At 52.2% G+C, this 21,137-nt stretch overlaps 1 protein-coding gene across 4 annotated transcripts; it reads right to left on the bottom strand.

Moving 5' to 3' along the window:
• Positions 1-451: 451 nt before the first annotated feature.
• INPP5K (inositol polyphosphate-5-phosphatase K) lies at positions 452-19,876 on the bottom strand. Of its 4 annotated transcripts, none has more exons than XM_047080633.1 (12): positions 19,682-19,876; positions 17,761-17,868; positions 17,337-17,445; positions 13,072-13,188; positions 12,581-12,756; positions 11,954-12,065; positions 11,187-11,296; positions 3,551-3,737; positions 2,545-2,682; positions 2,199-2,282; positions 1,926-2,030; positions 452-1,727 (listed from the first exon to the last, which is right to left on the bottom strand). In XM_047080633.1, exons 1-12 carry the CDS (start codon positions 19,732-19,734, stop codon positions 1,668-1,670), a joined length of 1,359 nt encoding a protein of 452 aa, XP_046936589.1. In that variant the 5' UTR covers positions 19,735-19,876; the 3' UTR covers positions 452-1,667. The 4 variants fall into 4 exon arrangements, with proteins under 4 accessions (XP_046936589.1, XP_046936591.1, XP_046936592.1 ...); XM_047080635.1 differs by having other exon boundaries at positions 17,337-17,438; XM_047080636.1 differs by lacking the exon at positions 19,682-19,876 and adding an exon at positions 18,001-18,628.
• Between the last annotated feature and the right edge of the window lie 1,261 nt (positions 19,877-21,137).

The following is a 21,137-nucleotide window of genomic DNA, read 5'->3' as shown; positions in this document are numbered from 1 at the left end:
AGTGCGGGTGTTTGGGGTTCCTCAGGTGTTGAGTGTGTTGGGGCAGGAACAGAGGTTACCATGGAGACGTTGGGGGCAGGAGGGTCTGGGAAAAGGTGGGGCAGAGAGAAAAGATGGTGACATCTTTGGATAGCTGGACATGGGACCAAGGCTCAAGACTAAGGTGAGGAGGGATGAACCAGAGTGCAGAGTAAGCACCTTTTCTGAGTTGTCGGCTGCCAGAAATGCATTCTGCTTCGCAGCAAAGTAAACTAAGTGCCTAATCACATAGGTGGCTCGCCCCAACTGCACCAGGGACCCAGAGGGCCACCATCCTGGAACCTCATCCCATTCCCATCCCGGCAATATCTGCCACTCTCGGACACAGAAAGTCTAGTCTGGATCTACAGGGCCCTCGTCCCAGAGTTTAGAAAGGGCCCGTTACTATGTGCCACGGAGTCACACACAAGCGTAAAAGTCATGTTTCTAATTATCCCCCAACACAACAGACACAGAGCACAGACAGCCATGGCCCGCTAGCAGCCAGGGGGACAGTTCTTCATGGTACACACGGCTCCCAGGGTGGAGTATGGATCATAGAGCAACTGCAGCGTCCCTCAGTCTCAAGTCATAGGATGGGCATGATGGTCACAGAGCAGGCTCCCTGAGGTGTCTTCTCCTGGGAGAAGGGCCGTTGAATCACCAGTGGCTGGAGGCAAGTGGTGGGAGGTGGGACTGAGTGCCCACACAGCACCTAGAGAATGCTCTCTGAACACCCTCAAGGTCAGATTCTCCAACATCTAGATTCTGGCTCTCTTCTCTGCCGGCCTCCGCTTCTGGGTGCTAGGGCACTCTAGAGAGAGGGCAGGTTTCTGGCCAGTGACCGCAGCAAGGGTAGGGGCAGATGAGCACGAATGGGCGAGGAACACCCTGGAAAAGTCTGTGCCTTCACAAGAGGACAGGTTGGGGCATGGCGCCTGACCCACCAGCAGAAGTGAACCTGGGTTCAATCTTCTGCTCCGGCCCTGGGACATCCTGGGGTGGGGGTACTGGCAGCAGGACAGTCATCGTCTTGCCCACAACATCCACATGAGAGCCTGGGTGAAGGGGCCCCTCCATCCCACCCACTTAGTCCTTGCTGAAAGCAGGGACCCCAGGCCCTCTGCCTATCCCTCAGGGGTACAGGCAATGAGACGCCAAGACTCCTGGAACCCAGGGCTGCTTGTGCCAACCAGTCTACAGAGCCTGTGCAAATGTGAGCATCTCTTCCCCCCCGCCGCCCAGGCAGCCTGAGGCCCAGGATGGCGTGACAAGAATGCAGGCCTGTGCCAGATGGGGCATGTGCCTGGCAGGCCTGCTTGGGCGGAACTGGAAGTGTGTGTGGGGAAAATCAAGAAACGAGATGCAGGCTGGAGGGTCTTCCCACAGCCAGTGGACTGTCCCAGGTCTTCACTGCTGACAAACCAGCTGATTGCACTCACATCTCAGCAACAAAAACCTGTATTCAAGTGGCCAATTCCAGAGATCTGGACTGGAGAGAGAGCATAGGAGTGTGGCGAGAGCTCCCCCTGGGAGGTGGAGGGTACCTGCTGCCTCTTCTGGGGGCTGGGCCCCCAGCGCTCCTGGCAGTGGTAGGCAGAGCTGGCTGCCAGCTCTGGCCTCCGCCCTGGATCCACTCTCATCCGGGCTCAGATATGTGGTTGGGCTTCACCCAGTAGGTCCTCTGCCAAGGAGGAGCCAGGCTGGATCTGCAGGGATAAAACAGGCGGTGAGTAGAAGTGGGGGGGGGGGAGGGGAAGAGCAGGTTTTCCTTTGTGCCTTTCCATCACTCCCATTCTCAAAGGATGCGGCTCCATGGTACAAGTGGGTTCCTAGCCCGTGCCCTCGGAGAACCGATGAGGAGCTCAAGTCCTCTGACAGTCCCCTTCCCCACCAGCATCCCGTACCTTGAAGGGTTTGCTTATCCCCACCACAGAATGTAGACTGTTGCTATAGTAACAGAGGAGAAACTGGTCCTCAGTCTCGGGGATATTGCTGACATTGAAGTATACCTGGAGGGGAGGATGAATAAGAATGGGGTCACCTCCCCAGGCTGGGCCCCACCCAGAGCTCAGCAACAAATCATCCCAGCCTCGGTTCCTTCCAAAGACAGAGCAGTGCTCAGGCAAGCCCTCATGCTGGAGACGTGGAATACCTAGCTTAGGAAAGGGGGCAGGTACCTGGCTCAGCCCATCGTTGAAGGAGACCTGGTTGTCCCTGACCCAGACATAGGACACGTAGTCATTAATGTGGCGCAGCCCCACCTGTGGGAGAGGGGATTGGGCAGTCAGTGGTCTGGGAGGACACAGGACCTATGGTAAGTCCTAAGGAGAGGACGGTTTTACTCCCCAGGCTGGCCATTGTAGCGTATGCACCCTCCCCTTCACTGCCAGCCCCTAGGTGGGCAAGGACCCCCATGGGGGATGAGCATGAGCTCTTCAGCCTGTGCCCAGCTCCCATAAACCCTCAGGATGGATAAGCCAGAGGAGTATGGTGATGGATGCCACGCCTTTCCCGCCACATCACCTTGTATAGTCCAATCCAGTCCCAGGGGCTGCTGAGAAAGTCTGGGGTCAAGGAGTAGCTGATCAACATGTCGTTTTCCATGGTCCACAGGCCCTCAGGTATCAGGGTGATCAATGGGGCAGACACCAATGGCTTCAGCTACACGCAGGAGTGGGAAAGGGGTTGAAATCCCATAGCATCATTCCTTTCTCTGAGACGAATGTCCTTGCTGGGCCCTTCCAACACATCAGGGTCAGTAGGGGAAAAGAGGGCATGCAAGGGGGTGGGCATCGAACTCCCCTCGGCTGCCCCGAGAAAGTATCAGACCCTGGCTGGCCACCTGGAGGAAGGGGCCAAAGGCTTGTTAGGGGTGGCTGGCCCTGCCAGGGAAGATGGGGATGGGGGCCAGGTGGGTAACCACGCAGAGAGTCAAGTGTTGAGGGGTGATGGTGGGGGAGAATGGGGGAGTTGATGACAGGTTTAAGAAAGAAGGCAGAGAGCTGCTCTCAGGCCTCTAGGGTTTGTCAGGAACCCTCCCCAAGGCTCTGGGGAGAACAGCTATAGGCATGTAGAGGGACACAATGGTATACAGACAGACAAACCAGTAAGAAAAAGTGAAGGCTGAGGGCAGCCAGCGGGTCACCAAGGGAAGTCAACATCGCCTTGGTCATTCGATGGCAAGATGCGAGGATGGAGGGAGCTCCCTTTGCAACCTGATCCAGGTAAGTTTAGGACAAAAAGAAATCCTACTTCACATAGTAGGTAATAAGCATAATGGAACTCATTAGCCCCAAGGGACGGTACCAAGAGGAAATGGAAACCTGTTCACAAAGGGTCTGGACACGTTTTTGACAGAGCCCTCCACAGCTTCTAAGAGCTGGGATACCTGACCTGGGAGGAGTGGCAGTGGTGTCCTCCTACAGGTCTCCCCTGGGACGTTTGCTGACATTAGAATCCAGGGCTGGAGGGTGTGGGAGGTGGCCCGGCACGGGTGCTCTGTTAAGTGCCAGGCAGCCCAGAAATTCACCTCCAAGTCAAAGGTGCTGGTGACAGGCTTATGGTCACTGATGCAGTACACCATGTGGCTGACGTAGCTCCTCAGGGTCAGGCAGAAGTCGGGGGCTGGCAGTCTCGGGGTGTGGGGGTTGGCCTGGGGCTGCCGCTTCAACCTCCACAGGATGCGGTCGGTCCATGCGGGCTTGCGTTTTTTCTCACTGTGGGGGGGGGGGGGTGGGTGGAGAAAAAGGAGGAGGAGAGAAGGGTTGGCAGGAGAGCAAGAAGTTACCCCCCACAAGCTTGCTGGAGCCCCTAACACCAGGGGCTATCAGTGGCCCTGAGAGCCCTGGGCTACAGCTGGAGCATGGCATGGCAGCAGACTGGAGGGGGCCCAAGGGAATCAAAAGTATGTTGGCTTTTGTCAGACTCCGCCAAGGACCTTCAGTCTGGTCTACGTTTGTATGAATCAAATTGTGATTCGGAACCGTTTCTTTTCAAAGCTTTTCTTCTTTCTTAAACAAAAGCAGCAGTAGCTCAAAAAAGCTGAGGTCTGGACTCGGGAGTCAGACATGAGCTTGACTTTGGCTTCCCCCTCACTAAAGGCACGGCCTCAGGAAAGGAAAGGGAAGCATTTGGAGAAGCTGTCTATGCCTGCCACCGATACTGTTTGTTCCACTCTCCACTCCACAGGTGGAAAAATTGAGATTTAGAGGGGAAGGAACTTTCCCAAAGTCACCCAGCTACCGAGCGTGGAGCCAGGATTCAAGGGCAGGCAGCATGACCACAGAGCACACGCTTTTCATCACACCAACCCCTCCTGGCCTCAGCCTCCTCAGCTGTAAAATGAAGGTAATAAGGGTTGCTGACGTGATTAAATGAGATAAAGCACAAAAAATATTTAGCACGGCGGTAGGTACAAAATAAACTCTCTGTAGTCACTGGCTATTATGACTCTTTGTTCTCAAGAGTCCTCCACTGAGGGACCTCTCACCTGTTTGCTTACAAGCTTCCTTGAAGGGCATGAGGGGCCGTACAGCCCCTGGAGACAAGAGTGCTCTCCTCCCCTAGGTAACTGTAGTTGCCCCAAGACAGGCAAATCTCTCACTCCTAACACAGCTATGCCCAGGCAGCTACTGCTGTTCTCGAAGACTGGCTGGCTAACCAGGCCCTGCCCTCCAAAGGGGGACCCCTGGAACGGGGAGTCCTGGAACGGGGTGGGGTGGGGGGGAACAGTGGCTGCTCTGGGTTCCTCCCCCCTTTATTTTATTTTTTTTAATTTATTTATTTTGAGAGAGAGAGAGAGAGTGAGTGGGGGGAGAGAGAGAGAGAGAAAGAGAGAAAGAGAGAGAGAGAGAGAGAGAGAGAGAGAGAGAGAGGATCCCAAGCAGGCTCCACAATGTCATCACAGAGCCCAATGGGGGGCTTGAACTCATGAACTGTGAGATCATGACCTGAGCCGAAATCAAGAGTTGGACACTGAACCGACTGAGCCACCCAGGCGCCTCCTCCCCCTTTATTTTACATATTAAAAAAATTTTTTTTAACGTTTTATTTATTCTTGAGAGAGAGCGAGAGAGACAGAGCATGAGTGGGGGAGAGATGAGTGAGAGGGACACAGAATTGGAAGCAGGCTCCAGGCTCTGAGCTGTCAGCACAGAGCCTGACGTGAGGCTTGAACTCACAAACCGTGAGATCATAACCTGAGCCGAAGTCAGACACTTTGCCAACAGAGCCACCCAGGCGCTTCCCCCTCCCCCTTTATTTTAAATGAAGCCAGAGTGGTCAAGCCTGGTCAGATGGTTCCCTACTTTAAAAACTCCCCCCCCCCCCACCATTTTAAAACCTTTAAGGAGTCTTCATGCCTCCAAAAAAGCTCAAGTCCCCAAGTATGGCTTTCAAGGCGCTCAGGAGTCTCACACCCCTGTCCTACCTTGTCTGCCACCACTGTCCCAGACCCGCCTACCACAGTGACTCTTAAGCCTCAGGACCTTTACTCTTGCGGTTTTTGCTGCCCGGAACACACTTCTTCACAGGGAGAGGCCCAATTCCAAAGCTGTCTTTGTCATAAAGCCAGCTTTGAGCTCTCCTTTTTGCTTCCAAAGCATTTTACACCGGTGCTTCCCTAATTATGTTATACAGCGCGGCCATTTTGTTTCCCAGTCAGCACGTCGCTTAGCGTGAGCTCGGAAGGCAGGACTGGCTCTTGAGTCCCCTGTGTATTCTCAGCATTAGTACAGAGCCTGGCACATAGTAGGTACTCAATGGCGTATGGAACCCAAACTAACTAAAACCCCAAACTCAATCTCTCTCCTCAAAAATGATCTAATCCTAACGTATACGGTTTCAGATGTTGATAACCAGTTTGAAATGCTATTTTTGTCTTCTGTTTCATCCCCTGTTTTTAATTAATTAAAAACAAATTAATTAATTAATTAAGTTTATTTTTTTTTTTTTTGAGTGGAGGGTGAGAGAGAGAGAGAGAGAGAGAGAGAGAATCTCAAGCAGGTTCTGCACAGTCAGCGCAGAGCCTCACGCTGGGCTTGATCTCATGAACCATGAGATCATGACCCGAGCTGAAATCAAGAGTCGGTCGCTCAACCAACTGAGCAACCCAGGCCCCGCCCCCCCGCCCCCTTTTACTGTTTTAAATGAACATTTCCGACGTACTGTTGTCAATTCAACAGCAATAGTTTTCCAGCAACAGAGGCAGAATGGTGTCCTGCTGGTAAACTCTGACTCTGGAATCAGACAACAGGAGTTGGGGGAAGGTCCTGCTCTGTTATTTAAGAGCTACATGGTTCTGGTTGGTGAACATGTGATTTGAAGAGCGTGGTGGGCTCAGAGGGCATGGAAGCTCCTCGCCCTCTCCCCATACCTTGCCCTACGCATCTCTTTCATCTGCCTGTTCCTGAATTACATCTTTTTATAATTAACTGGTAATTTAGTTTAAAAAAGGCAGAGAGAGAGAAAGCTATGTGCCCTTGGGCAAGTGACTTCACTACTCCAAGCCTCAGTTTCTTCAATTCTAAGATGGGGTGATAACAGTACTTACTTCAAAGAGACATTGTGAGGACCAAATAAATTAATGTGCGTCAAGGGAGTGGTCAAAAAGTGCTAACTGGCTGAAGCACATCTGTTTGGGGCTCCTGGGGTTGTTTCAACTTTTCACTCTTCTGAGGACTGGTCAGAGCACATCAGAATGTGCTATTTCCATCCCAGAGACTATAAACAGAATCTCAGAACCTACTGAACCTACATTCAGTACCCAGCAATGCTTATACTTGGTGATGCGCCACATAAATACACCACTCTTCCTTTCAAAGTGTTCCCCCTCCTCAACTTTCCTATCATGGTGACTTCAAGATCTTCCCCAAGACCTGACCACAGCCTGTCTCCCTTTCTTCCTTTTCCATGGCCTGGCCCAGGCTTATCACTGGGCACCTGTATTGTTCAGTCTTTCAACAAAGATTTACTGAGTGCTTATTATATGCCAGGCAACTGGGGACCTGAAAAATGGGATTGACAAGGTCCTCAAAGAGCTTGTTTGACAAACAAAACAGGAAGCAAGTTAAATGTGCACAAATTAAATTCCCCCAGTTCTCCATTTCTAAAAATAACAAGAGCAAAACATGGGGTCCTTCTGTGCATTAGACACTGTGACAGGTGTCTCACGGACTCTTCTAACCCTCTCAACACCGGAAGAATGTCACAGGGCGCATTTTCCTCCTTCTACAAGACCCTGAAGTTCAGAGGTCATCCTGTCCAGGCAGAAGTCGGACGTTTGCCCAGGTCTACGAAGTCCACACTCCTTCCACGGCACTCCCCTGTGGCCAATTCCCAGCAGCCAGAACTGTCTCAGAGCATGCCGTATAGAACTGGACCTCACTTTTGCTTTTTGGCTGAATGGTGTGACTGAGTATAAGAAATGCTTCTGGATATTACCGTGTCCTAATTTTTGAAAAATTAAAACCGAGTAACTCTGCAAATTTCTCTTTAGGAGCTAGAAAATTGAGCCAATTTACTGACCCTAAAGTAGGGAAGTGTTCCATTTCTAGGTCAGAAATGGACTTTTCCCTTCCGCTCCCTATAGATGGCTTCTAAGTGTCTCACTGAACTCTGGACATGAGTTTTGACTAGATTGAGCATAATAACCTCTGCTCATCGCCTAGTGGAGAGGTTGACCAGGCTCGTGTTGACTGTAACAAAATCCTATCGCAATCCCTGACTTTAACAGGATTTCCCGCTCTGGGCCCTTTCACCCTCCCCTGTAATGGAGCTGACCTCGTTTCTCATTACATCTTGGCTCAGGGACGCTGCTGTGGCTGGGCAGAGCCGTGTGCGTACTATGCCCTGTATACAACTCACTCGCAGCCACTTTGTATGGCTGGTCAGCCTCTTCTCAAGGTGCCTCTCATCGGTGCTGCTGATTGACCGGAACGTCTGCCCTTCTTTCTGCCAAAGTCTGCTGCTTCCTTGACAGCAGCTCTGACTGACTCCTGGCTTCAGCTGTCTGTCTCCTTACCATTCGCTCAACTTCCTTCGGCACTTACAGAGCTCTAGAACCTTTTACTGGCCAACTCTTTTTTTAATTTTTTTTTTTTCAACGTTTATTTATTTTTGCGACAGAGAGAGACAGAGCATGAACGGGGGAGGGGCAGAGAGAGAGGGAGACACAGAATCGGAAACAGGCTCCAGGCTCCGAGCCATCAGCCCAGAGCCTGACGCGGGGCTCGAACTCACGGACCGCGAGATCGTGACCTGGCTGAAGTCGGACGCTTAACCGACTGCGCCACCCAGGCGCCCCGGCCAACTCTTGGACTTGAGAGTGTTTATTTGGATCTCTTGCTATGGGTGGGTCTCTCTACTAGGATGGCTGCTCCTTAAATAACTTATCTTTCTTCCTTTTGTCCTCTCAGGCTCCCGATTCAAACATACACCAGGCACTATGCTACATACCAGAAACGGTCATAAATCAGCTCTCTTCAGGCATTCAGAGTAGAGCAAGAAAAGCACACCGTGTCTTGAGAACAATACCAAAAGCATGATGTGTGCAGGGCTTTCAGGCGGCATGCTGGCAGGAGAGGACTCTCGGTGGGATGGGGGAGGGTCAAGGAAGGCCTTCTAACAGACGTGATGTCTGAACTGAGTTTTCAAGGATGAGTAACAGTCTGGTTACACAGACACACGGCAAGTGCTCAGTAATGGCGACCACAATGTGGGTTGTATCTATCATGTGGAAGTACCTGCTTCCTTCTTAGCAAGGCTTTGCTATCCCAATCCCGCCCTTTCTGCGGCTGCTGGCAAGACCGGCTGTGATTGTGGAGGTACTGCGGGCTAGAGGGAAGCATCGTGGGCCACCAGAGTCCAGAGTCAGGTCTCAGCCCCAACTCTGCCACCAGTGGCTGAGCTTCCTGGGGAAGTCCTCTGAAGTCCTTTAACACCTCAGGGCCTCTCTAGCCAATCTCAGTCCCTGCTGACCACAGCCCAGACTCAGCTGTAATAATTCCTAGTCTCCTGGTGGTTTCCCTACCATACCTCGGGGTGGGGACAGAGGGACACCTGGCCACATGGCCTGCCAGCAGCTCTCTTCCCGCTGCCAAGTGAGGATTTAAAGTCAACTGGCAGAGGGTCCCAGGCCCCAAGGCTTGGGCCTGTCCCACCAAGGCCTCCCAATTTCCATGATAGCTCTCATTTCCAATGCATGGCTGCGGAGACTGGTGTTCTCCGTGCCGCTGTGGCCCCGGGCCAGCTGGCCAGCCAGAACCTGCCCTCTTACCTCTTTTCCAGCCTGTTCTGTTGCCCAGGCTGGACTCTGTTTCCAGTGTTCATGGCCTCTCTTGTGTACATTGCCCAGGCCATGACCCCACCCCGTCTTGCTCCACACTCCTGAAATGGCTCACCCTCTCCTCGTTCCGTGGAGGGGCCGCTGTGGCTCTGCCATACCCCTTCCGGCACAGGGCCGTCGGTTCTACCTGTCTCCCTGGCCTGGCTGGGGAGATACCTGTTCACTCCCTAAATTCCAGAGGTGCTGCCCTGGAGGCACTTCCCGCCTCCCTCATAAGGCAGCCCCGCTGTGAGGAATAAATGAAGCCGCTGCTCCAGGGGAAACGAAACCCCCAGAACACGTGAGGGGTTCTTCTTTCTCTCTTCTTTTTTTAACATTTTATCTTTAAGTAGTCTCCCCGCTCAACGTGGGGCTCGAAGTCACAACCCTGGGGTCAAGTGTCGTACGCTCCACCGATGGAGCCAGCCAGGTGCCCCTATTCTTTTTCTTCAAAGAGATGAGAATCCTTGCCAAACTGGGCCAGGGACTCCATGCTGGAGCTGCTTTCGACCCTTGGCCTGAGCTTAAAGTTTTGGTGGTTACCTGGCCCTTTCTTGGTTTCTTAAAAACGTTTCTGGGGGCGCCTGGGTGGCTCAGTCGGTTAAGCGGCCGACTTCGGCTCAGGTCATGATCTCACGGTCCGTGAGTTCGAGCCCCGCGTCGGGCTCTGTGCTGACAGCTCAGAGCCTGGAGCCTGTTTCAGATTCTGTGTCTCCTTCTCTCTGACCCTCCCCTGTTCATGCTCTGTCTCTCCCTGTCTCAAAAATAAATAAATAAGGGGCACCTGGGTGGCGCAGTCGGTTAAGCGTCCGACTTCAGCCAGGTCACGATCTCGCGGTCCGTGAGTTCGAGCCCCGCGTCGGGCTCTGGGCTGATGGCTCGGAGCCTGGAGCCTGTTTCCGATTCTGTGTCTCCCTCTCTCTCTGCCCCTCCCCCGTTCATGCTCTGTCTCTCTCTGTCCCAAAAATAAAATAAACGTTGAAAAAAAAAAATTAAAAAAAAAAATAAATTAATTAATTAATTAATTAAAAAAAAAAAAAAAGTTAAAAAAAAGAAACATTTCTGGTAAAACTACCACCTGAAGGCACGAATCTAACAACAGCAGTTGTCACCGTGCTTACCAGGTGCCAGGCACCAGGCTAAGCACATGCAAGGTCTCGTTCAATCCTCAACCCATGAGGAGGGTACTGTTAGCACCCCCATTTTATAGATGACAAGACTGAGGCTTAAACACCTGTCCAAGGTCACGCAGCCGGCGAGGGGCAGAGCTGTACCTCTGACTGCCAGCTGCACCGTCTCTATACTGTTTCCCATAAACTCCTCCCCGCCCCGACAACTACTATTTCATCTTCCTAAATAGTACGTGATTCACCCACAGCTGGGGCAGGGACACTTCATACCAGTAACTGGCTGAGCCGACATTTCTGTCCCCCTGTCTGGGAGGGACCAGAAGGTCTGGGGAAGTGTGGACAAGGGTGCCCAGAATGCTGAAATACGGTCCCTCCCAAGGGAGGAATGAGCTGCTTCTCCCCTTCCTCCTGCCCTACCTGCCCTGCCCCCACCCCCACCCTGCAGCCTCGTCAGCACCTCCATGCTCTCCGAGGACAATCTGGGGCAGCTCCCGTGGTCAGCGCCTCCCGTGGTCAGGTGGGAGGTGCCATTCCCGAGGTGGTGGCTGGCCGGATCTGTTCCTGCTTTCTAACACTTCTCCTGTGAGGCAGCTCCCTCTGCCACTAGGGCCCGTACAACCCGACTTCCCGGGCCTCCTGGCCCCGCACTTCCTCCTCACAGGCTAATTCCAAATCTGCGGCAGGCTGACCCTCTCCTGGTGGAGCCCCCTCACCTGGTATCGTAGTTGTTGGAGTTCTTATCAAACTTGTAGGTGGGCGGGAAGAGCAGAGGGCCCTCCTGGAACTCCCGGAGCAGCGGGTCGTGTTTCTTGGCAATGCTGAGCTAGAGAGAAAGAACAGTCCCATCTCCTAGGAGTCCTGACCCAGTGGCCCAGCACACACTCCATTCAAGGGATGAGCACGTGCCGGCACGCTAGGCAAGAGTCCAGCAACACCTCTTCCCTTCCTCACCGCCGCCCCGGTGGCAGCCTCAGCACCCCATCCCCACTCCACCCCCAGGAAAGCAGCTGGATCCCTTTGTAAACATCACGCGAGATCCCTAGTCCCGCAAGAGGCAGATGCCTGCCATTTCCCAGTCCTTGGACTCTAGCGAGCAGGCTTTGAATTGCATCTGTTTGGGAGCCACTAGCAGACATGTATCACAGTGTATGTGGGTAGCCAGGGTGCCCCCAAAGGGGTAGTATCTCATCCTCCAGAAGGCAAGCAAGCCTGGGGATGGGAAAGACAACAGGGTATAGGAGAGTCAGTGTCTGGTGCGGGGCCACGGCAGGCGGAAGCCCTTCTCGTTCCCCAACTTATTTCACACCTGGCAGCTCCTCCAGGCGAAGACCACGTCCCTGGGTGCAAAGGGAACAGGGGCTTCAGAGGCTTGGGAATGGAGGACAGGTGCTCAGGAACCTGAGCAGTACTCCCCACATTTGATGTTAGGCCTCCACAATGGGCTCAGATCACCCCTCTGGACCCTTCCTTCATTTGATACCTGATCCTTCTCCCACAGGTCACTGTAGCACTGATTTTTTATGGATTCCCGAACAAAATGCAGCCCAAAGTCCTCGATCCGAAAGTTCATGTCTCCAAACCAGAGAATGAGGCTGCAGAGAGAAAAGAAGGCAGTTGAGGGCTATGATGAGGTAAGAGAAGACAGGAGCAATGGACCCCGGGGCCGCTCACTCCTCTGGCACAGAGCTCGAGGGGCAGGTGAGGTGCCAGATGCTGGGACAGGAGTCAGTAATGGTAACAACGTGGCATGGGTCCTACTGGGCTGTTCTGACGGCCACTTCCTTGTCCTCCAAAGAGGCCAGCCCCTGGGGGCAAGTAGCAAATACAGAGCAGGCTCTAGGCCTCCCACGCCCCCCTCAACTGGCCACCAGGCAAGGCTGAGAACCAGCTCCCCGTGGGTGACCTCAAGGAACCATGGCCTTCTCAATCTGGGGTGTTCAGAAGTGTCTAGAGCTCCTAGGCGGGCCAGGGAGGCAAAGCTGGATGGGAGAGTAGATGGAGCGTTAGGGAAGAGGCTGGGAAAGGGGGGGGAGGGGAGCAAAGTTGCCTGAGGAGGATGCTAGCCTGGGCTGACCGCAGGGGCAGCAGTTCGCAAGCACATGCTCACTCATGGTCCAGGATGTTGGGGATGTTCTGCCCCTCAAAATTTTGCATCTCCAGGATCCGGTCAAAGTGCTGCAGCCGCTGGTCATTGTTGGCCATGTGGGGGGGGAGGTGGCAGTTGATGATGCTGACATAGTAGCCATAAAGCTTCAGGCAGATGTTGATGCCCCCTTTGTTCCCCTGGTGGAACAGGTGGGCAGAAGGGTGGGAAGTTGCTCTGGGTGAGAATCACCTCCCCTTTCCCATTGCAGGGCCAGACACTCAGCTCCCTGGAGCGACGTCTCCATCTAAGAGCCCAGCTCACCCAGTCTGAGGTCTCAGGGGTGCTAAGCTCCCAGGGGCAGGAGAGCAGATATGTGGGGCACTGGCCTGGAAGAATGCTAAGATTCATTTCACCCCCTCTTTTATTTGCTCACCTCTAAAGAACCCAGCCCTCCCCGGCCCAGTGGCAGGAGGCCTCCCAGCTCACAACTCAGACCACAGCTCAGTCCTTACCCAGTACCCGAAGAGGCCAGTGGGGGTGGATTTAGTAGAGAGGATCTGGACAAAGGGCAAATGCTGATGCTTGGCAAAGAAGAGTAAGAGGAGCCCCTGCATGCGGACACTGGAGACCTACAGCACAGGGGGGACAATGGTCATTCATTTCCCTGCACTGGCTGAGCACGACCCTGCCCAGCCCTGAGGTCAATGGTATCTCAGCTTGAGTCTTACTCCCCTTAGCTGCCAAATGATGCATTCTGAGAGCTGAGCAAGTTCCAGTTTCTGTTCTTGGCCTTGGGTGGAAGGCAGGGAAGACAAGGCTGACAGGGTACCCTGCCATCAGGAGGGCACTGACTCTTCAGTCCCAGTCCCATGGAACCCAGGGGCTCCTCTCACCCATGCTCTGTGGGTCCTTTGGGCACTCTGGGCTGCTACCCCTGTGGGCCAGGGCCTCAGAGAGGAATGGCACAATGCAGGATAATGGCTAAGGGCAGTGGCTTTGAAGTTAGCCAGATCTGGGTTCAAAGCCCAAGAGTATTTGATACTGGGCCAAGTCTCAGTCTATTTTATCATTGATAAAGCAGGAATCTATCTCATCTATCTCACAGATGCTGGAAGGATTAACTGGTAGCTGCTATTTTCTGGTTTAAGGATTTATTTTTTATTTTTAACATTTATTATTGAGAGACAGAGCATGAGCAGGGGAAGGGCAGAGAGAGAGGGAGACACAGAATCTGAAGTAGGCTCCAGGCTCTGAGCTGTCAGCACAGAGTCTGACGCGGGGCTCAAACTCACAAACTGCAAGATCATGACCTGAGCCGAAGTCGGGCGCTCAACCGACGGAGCCACCCAGGCGTCCCATGGATTTTTTTTTTTTCTTTTAAGTAATCTACACCCAAAATGGGGCTTGAACTCATGACCCTGAGATCAAGAGTCGCAGGCTCGGGGCGCCTGGGTGGCGCAGTCGGTTAAGCGTCCGACTTCAGCCAGGTCACGATCTCGCGGTCCGTGAGTTCGAGCCCCGCATCAGGCTCTGGGCTGATGGCTCGGAGCCTGGAGTCTGTTTCCGATTCTGTGTCTCCCTCTCTCTCTCTGCCCCTCCCCCGTTCATGCTCTGTCTCTCTCTGTCCCAAAAATAAATAAACGTTGAAAAAAAAAAAAAAAAAAAAAATTTAAAAAAAAAAAAAAAAAGAGTCGCAGGCTCTTCTGATTGAACCAGCCATGCGCCCTTGATTTAAAGTTTTTAAAAGTAAATTGGGTGGCAGGGTGGCTTGGTCAGTTAAGCATCTGACCTCGGCTCACGTTATGATCTTATGGTTTGTAAGTTCAAGCCTCGCACTGGGATTGCTGCTGTCAGCACAGAGCCTCTTTTGGATCCTCTGTCCCCCTCTCTCTGCCCCTCCCCCGTGAGCATGCACATGCACATTCAAAAATAAACATTTAAAAATAAATACATACATACATACATTAATACATAAATAAATAAAAGTAAATTTAGGGGGAGGGGACTGCTTCAGTCACTTAATCATATGACTCTTAATTTTGGCTCAGGTCATGATCTCACCAGTTGTGAGATCAAGCCCTGAGTCAGTCTCTACGCTGACAGCACGGAGCTTGCTTGATTCTTTCTCTCTGCCCCTTTGTCTCTCTCCCTCCCTCTTATAACCATTTTATGAAATTAAAAAATACATATAAGTAAATTCAGGGAGGGGTGCCTGGATGACTCAGTCGGTAGAGCATGTGACCTTGATCTCAGGATTGTGAGTTCAAGCCTCACGTTGGGCGTGGAGCCTACTTAAAAAAAAAAAGAAAGTAAATTCAGGTAAAGAACACGAGAGAGCCTTCTAGGGTGCTAAACGTATTCTGTATCTTGACTTGTTGACTTGACAGGTGATAATATTGGTGCATATACACATAAAAATCCATAAAAAATACACTTAATTTTGCAAACATTATAGGTCAATGGAAAATTAAGAAAATGCTCCACAAAATAATTATACCCTGTGGTTCGTTGCATTTCCACAAAGGCAATGAGAGCAAGCACAGTGGACATGTGTTTACGGGCTGGGGAGAACGGCCACCATCTACACAAACCCTTCATACCGCATTTAACCTCTGCACCAATGTCCCTGTTCTGCAGATGGAAGGCTGAGGCTCAAGGAGACTAAGGAACCAATAGGACTACTTGGATAACAGTATTAGAGGTCTGGGATCACCAAAATCCTTGCTCTCTTTGAGGTGGGGTGGGAAAGGGCCCTAGCCAGTGACCATCTCACTCAGCTTCAGGCTGTCTACACCTACCACCCGAGTAGCTGTTTCCGGAGCATGAGGTGCAGAGGCCAAGGAGGAAATCCCCGGGTGGGGAGTGTGTACTGGGGCCTTCCAGGAATTATGAAACTTGATGCCGCAGGCCAGGAGCTTTGGCACAGTGGAGGAGTCAAAGCAGGGAGAACCCCAAACCCAGGAACGAGTGAGGGAGGCGTGGAAACCCAGGGCTGGGTAGAGGTTGCTACAGATGTGTCCTCAGCCCCACCCTCCAGCCCCAGTCTTGGTCTCTCCCATTCACAAGCACAGGATAATGGACCGGACTAAGGAACCGATAAAGATCCAGGAAGGGCTGTCAAGCTTAATCCTAATCCACGGAGCAGGTCTGGGCCACTGGGACCCAGCACAAAGGCACCAGTCCACTCTGTGAAGCAGCAGGGACGGGTGGGGAAGGGGGGGGTGGCAGAGGCAGGAAAGCCTCAGACTGGGAGAAAGGGTGGGGCCACGGAGGGAAGGCGGGAGAGGGGAAGTTGGGTTGGAGGAAGTGAAGTAGGAGGAGCTAAGGAAGGGCCTAAAGGGAGGCAGATAGGGGCTCTGGAGCAGGCAGAGGGCCTCAGGCCCAGGCTTCTCAACCTATAATTGGCAAACTCCTGCCAAAGGAAGAGGCTGCAAGCAGGGCTCACCCCTTCCCCTCAATTCTTGGCTAGGGGAAGGAGGGACGTCTATCTGCTTTGGGTGCCAGCCCCTCAGGCAGTCCTCCCAAACGCGGGACGCTGCATGGGTGGAATGGGTTGTGTCCCTGCCACAAGCTGAGCTAATTTCCTTGGCTCCATTCCATTCTACCAATCCCTTGCCAGTTAGCTGGGGCGCAAGGAGGCCTCCAATCTTGGGAAGAGAGTGGGTGGTGAGAGTAGTGGTTCTGCCCTCACAGAGGCTCTAGCTCCTCGTCTGTAGAAAGAGGCCTGAGTTTCATCTGGAGAAGACCAAGGGCTTGGGGGTTGGCCTTTTCTAGCCTCAGCAGCAGGACAAAACTTGTATTCCCTCCTCCTGGCTCTGCCCTCAAGAGGACTCACATCTGTTGCCTTGGCATCTTTAGGCAAACTGGGGTAAGAGAATCAATTCTGAAGAAATCCAGTTGCCCAGGGAGAGGAATAGAGGAATTCTGGTATTTCCCAGAAGCACTGCATAAGGCGCTCTGAATGGGAGGATGCTTCATCCCTCAGCTGCGCAGGACATAAAGGTGAAGATGCAGCAATCTAGAGCCTTCCTGTGGAGTCTCCTATGGTCTAGTTTCCCCAAAGAATACTGGCCTTTCAGACTGAGAACTATTTTCCTCCCCATCTATCTCCCCTCTCCTAACCTCTGGGCCCCTAGAAGTTGAGGCACATGTCCTCTATGATCAGAGGACACCCTTGGATACCAGCAGGCTAGCCTTGGGATACCTGTCAGCCTCAGAGCTCACCAATATAGCACTAAAGTATAGTAATCAAAAACATGGGTTATGAAGTTTGAAACATATGGATTTAAATCCCAGATAGCCTGTGTGACCTCTGAGTCTTGGTTTTATCTGTAAAATAGCCATATTTCAAGAGTTATGGTTTCTAAGTAATGTATATGGAAAGCTTATTTACAATGCTTACTACCAAGTAAGCACTCGATACATGTTAGCAGTTATTATTATATTCAGGGACTTCAGGCTGGGCATGTGAGTAGAGATGGAGGCTGGCGGTAGGGTAGGCACTGAGGTGTTAATAAGCTCCCCCCTCCACCCCCCAGGATTCTCCCAATCTGAAAAATATCAAGGTGTTAAACTAACCCCCGCGGTCCCAGCTCAGCTCCAGCTACATTGGAAAGACACAAGGCAGACAGGAGCACCAGGAAGCCAGGTGCAACTGAAGTTCAGGCCTTTAAATAAATGGAAACAGCATGAAAGCCTGAGTGGGAGACCAAAGGACTGGGGGTTAGTGAGGAGAGGGGAGATACATTTCCCAACTGCCCATGAACTTGTAAGTTACCTTGACGAAGGTCAGAGGGGAAAGCACATCCATGAAGAAACTGCTCCATGGGTCTTCAAAGGCAGTGTCAGAAAGGAGGCTCATGATCCCACAGTTCATTTCCTGCAAACTGCCCATCCCAGGTCAGAGGATCTCCCCCTGGCCTAGAGGGTACTGCCTCTGCCACGGACATTTAATACTGCCCTCAGCACTTTCAAACCTTGGGTACTCATGACCGTGATCTCTCCCTCCCCTGGCTGTTGATCGCCAACCCTTCGCCATCACTAACTCAGGACAAGAGACACTCACTGGCTGAAAGCTCCTAGCCTTCAGACTCCAGAGCAAGGGAGGACAGGTCACAGTTCCCCGTGGGGACGATTTGGGACTGGCTGGGCTTACCTATCTCAGATATGGGGAAGGGTGAGGGGGCATTGCAGACACCTACCCAATGACATACATGTCCACACTCAGGTTCTCTTTGTTGAGCTGAAGAAGATCACTGAGGTCTAGAGGAGGTGCTGCAGAGGCCACGTTCCACGTCACAACATGGATGCTGTGGAAGGGATGCAAAGGGAAGTCGTGGAGGAAGGAGGGTAAGACCTTATCCCGGTAACAAACGGGCCGAGGCCCGCTAACGGCTGCACCACGATCCCCTGCAATCGTAGTGGGAAATGTGTTTCTGCACCTGGGTGTGGGAAGAGGTGCACTGAACTGCAGGCTCTTCATCCTGACTTCCGTCCTGAAGCAGGACATTTCCATCCTGCTTTGGCTCCTCCATGCAGGCCCACAGCTGCCCACACCTGGCAGCATGGGTGCTGCTGACATCAGCAAAGCTGCTCAAAGTTTTCTGGGGCAGGCAAGGGAAGGGGTGGGGATGGGGTGGGTCGTCAGGAACTTAATAATTCCACCAGCCATTCACACCTCAGGGCTCCTAAGACCACCAGAAAGATTCTGGAGGTTCAGTTTCTACCTTGTAAGAGGCCTCGGCACTACAAGACAGGAGAATTTCAAAAATAACAGAGATAACAATACCACATTCCCTTCCTTCCTTCTTCCTAGGAGGTCCCTGGAGCATAACCAAATTCCGCCAAACATTTCAGGGAGCCCAAAGAGAAGATCCTAAATAACAAGGTTTTCAACATCTCTCTCAAGAGTCTACCCTCTCTTGGGAAAAGTCATCAGTTGGATAACATCCTCAACCTTGGCTTCATGCTAGGGAAGCAACAGAACTTAGATCAGCAGCTCTCAATAACAATGGATCACATCACAGGCTCCGGGGAAAAGACACTTGCAGATCTCTTTAATTGAATAGTTACAGCAATACTCCCAGAGAGCCCGATTCTGCTCAGTACAGAGCAGGCAGGAGCTACGAACCCTGCAGAGACCAAAGACAGCCACCAATCCCTAGGTGAGTCCTAGGGACACTATGAGGAGAGGATCTGCAGCAGCTGCAAACCGAGAATGGGAGCAGCTACAAGGGGGTTGAAAGAGGTGGGAGAGAAGGGCAGGACGTCTAAAAACATCTCTTCTTCACCAGATCCTGTTCTCAGAGGTCCGTGTTCTAAAAAGCACAATTTGAAATTCTTGGCCTTTTTAAAACAACTTCCTGCCCCTCCCTATGAACATCAACAAAACAATACACAAACCACCTTTCTAGGCATTCGGCCAGAGATTCTGGGCTACGTTAGTTTAAGATCTCCCCCTGCTGTCCAACAAAGGATTAAGAAAAGCAACCCTTTTAGTGCAAGGCTCTTTGTTTTCCCACGGACCAGCTCTAAATGGATGGAGAACAAAAGTCGGGATTTCTTGCCCTCACTCTCAGATCCGACGATTAGCAGCAAATCCCTGCATTGTGACTTGCACTAAGTTGGTGATTAGCGCTGTTCTTTGCTAAAGAGCAAGCATGGGACCAGGCTATATCCCTTCGCTAAAGGATCTTACCTAAATCTGATTTCGGATTTCAGGAGATCACAACGGGATCAGGCAGACCCCGTGATGTACGTGCTGATCAAAAGAACAAGATTTCTACTCTAGAGCTGACAGAAGAATGCCTTGTTATGTCTTTAACTTCAGACAGCCCGACACCGCTGCCTCCGCCAGTAGCAAACTGAGACACCTGCTTGGGGCACCCAAATAGGAACGAGCTCGGCGGCTTGAATTTGGAGGGGGCGCGGGGCTTGGGCCCAAAACAGCCCACTCGACATCGGCTTGGGAGAACTGGGGAGGGCCTCTGAACTAGAATCAGCCCTGTAGGCCTGGTCCTTTCTCTCCCAGTCTAGTTCTACCCCAGATCCGCAGCCCGGAATGGGTAGGAGGCAGTGATCCTGCCCGGAGCAGGCCGGCCTGCCCGCAGCCGCCTTCCTCACCTAAGCGTCTTGCCTCTCGGTTCGGTTAATTTCCGTGGGTTCACAGCCGCCATCGTCCCAAGTAGCGGCCCGGCCGCCTCGTGTGTCCCCGCCACAGCCGCTCCTGGCCCGATCCGCCTCCCTCCTGCAGGAGGTCCCGGCCAGCTTACTCTCACCAATTGTTTTCCTTCCGGATTCTGACTCTCCGCCTCAGCTTCCGTAAGAGGCGGGGCTTGAGGGCACGAAGGGCTCTGAGTGGCTCGGCCCTGGGGAAGAGGCGGGCCTCTCCAACGAGCGCGAAACGGCGAAAGGCTGCGAGGAGAGAGGCTTAGGGGGATCCGGGCCATAAGACAGGCACGTCTCTGTGTCGTCAGAACCCGACGCAACGATGCCCCGCCCGGCGCGCCGGCATCTATCACCGCCCCCCCCGTGGCTCCCAGGGTGCCCCGCGCGAGGCCGGCCGGGAGGGGCTGTCTTCCGGCGGAAGCTGCTGCGAAGCCCGCACCAGCTTCTTCGAGCCGGCGCGTGTCCCTATCGTTGGAAATGGGGTCTCTGACCTCTGCGCTGTGCCCCTCCACCTCCCCAATGCCCAGAGACCCAAAGGGCGAAGGTTGAGGGTGGGGTGGCAGCCCAGCCACTGTCCTGCCTGTAAACCAGTCTCTGCCCCTCATCTACAGGTAAACGCTTTCATGTTGGTCATCGAGCTCCTCCGTCGTTCCTCTCCACTCCCACTTTAAAGTGCTTCTCGCTTTTCAAACTCATTAGGTTATTTATTACACGTTAGACGCTGGAGGGTCCTGGACTCTTAAAAAACTAGCCACCAAAGAATGAAAAACCACTCCCTATATTTGATGAATATCAGATGAAGATTATTTTGCCAAAGATTAACACAGATTTTCTTCAGATAACTGGTTCTTAATCTTTTTTGGCAGTGGGGAGGACGATGCATGGGATTCCTTTGAGGATCCGATGAGAACCATGACTCCCCAGAAGAACGCACAATTTCACAAACAAGTGTCATGAGGTTCACAGACCTGGGACTTTTTTTTTTTTTTAAATAAATGTTTTGATGGGTAGGATGGTAAAAAAGAGGGAGATGTGAAGAGGAGGAGAGACCAAAGCAAAAGGGAAATACTGCCAATATAAAGTGGCAGAATTCCTTTCAAATACGTGATGTCTGCGTAAGTACAATGACGAGGGGATGTTTTAATTTACAGAAATTGGCCTGCAAAAAATTTTGGAGACATCTTGTATTTTTTTCTAATCCTGGTAAAATGGAAGACATCAGCAGAAGTTGGAGCATATCTAAGTTGTAAAATGGACATAAGGACATCACCAATAAGCTGGACTCCAGAAATCTCTGTCTAGGATTTTATTAGACTGCTTTTCTCCCCCCAATATACCTGTTTCGGAAGATTGAGACAAAAAGGCACAAACTCACATTAAATAAACAAGGTAATCTAATCAGTTCTACAAA

This window comes from Lynx rufus, unplaced genomic scaffold, assembly GCF_022079265.1.
Source record: "Lynx rufus isolate CCGP_SWC_20201006 ecotype Redwood Valley unplaced genomic scaffold, mLynRuf1.p SCAF_18, whole genome shotgun sequence".
NCBI classification, from domain to species: Eukaryota; Metazoa; Chordata; class Mammalia; order Carnivora; family Felidae; genus Lynx; species Lynx rufus.
Note: the sequence above shows the minus strand (reverse complement) of the source record. Positions and strands in the feature narration are given on the sequence as shown.

Coding starts and splice junctions, on each gene's coding strand:
- INPP5K (XM_047080636.1), bottom strand. CDS start 18,140: ATGTCAGCAGCACCCATGCTGCCAGGTGTGGGCAGCTGTGGGCCTGCA. Junction 12,757..13,071: donor CTGGCCTCTTCGGGTACTGG/GTAAGGACTGAG, acceptor CTGTTCCACCAG/GGGAACAAAGGGGGCATCAA. Junction 2,283..2,544: donor ACTGGATTGGACTATACAAG/GTGATGTGGCGG, acceptor CCTCTCCCACAG/GTGGGGCTGCGCCACATTAA.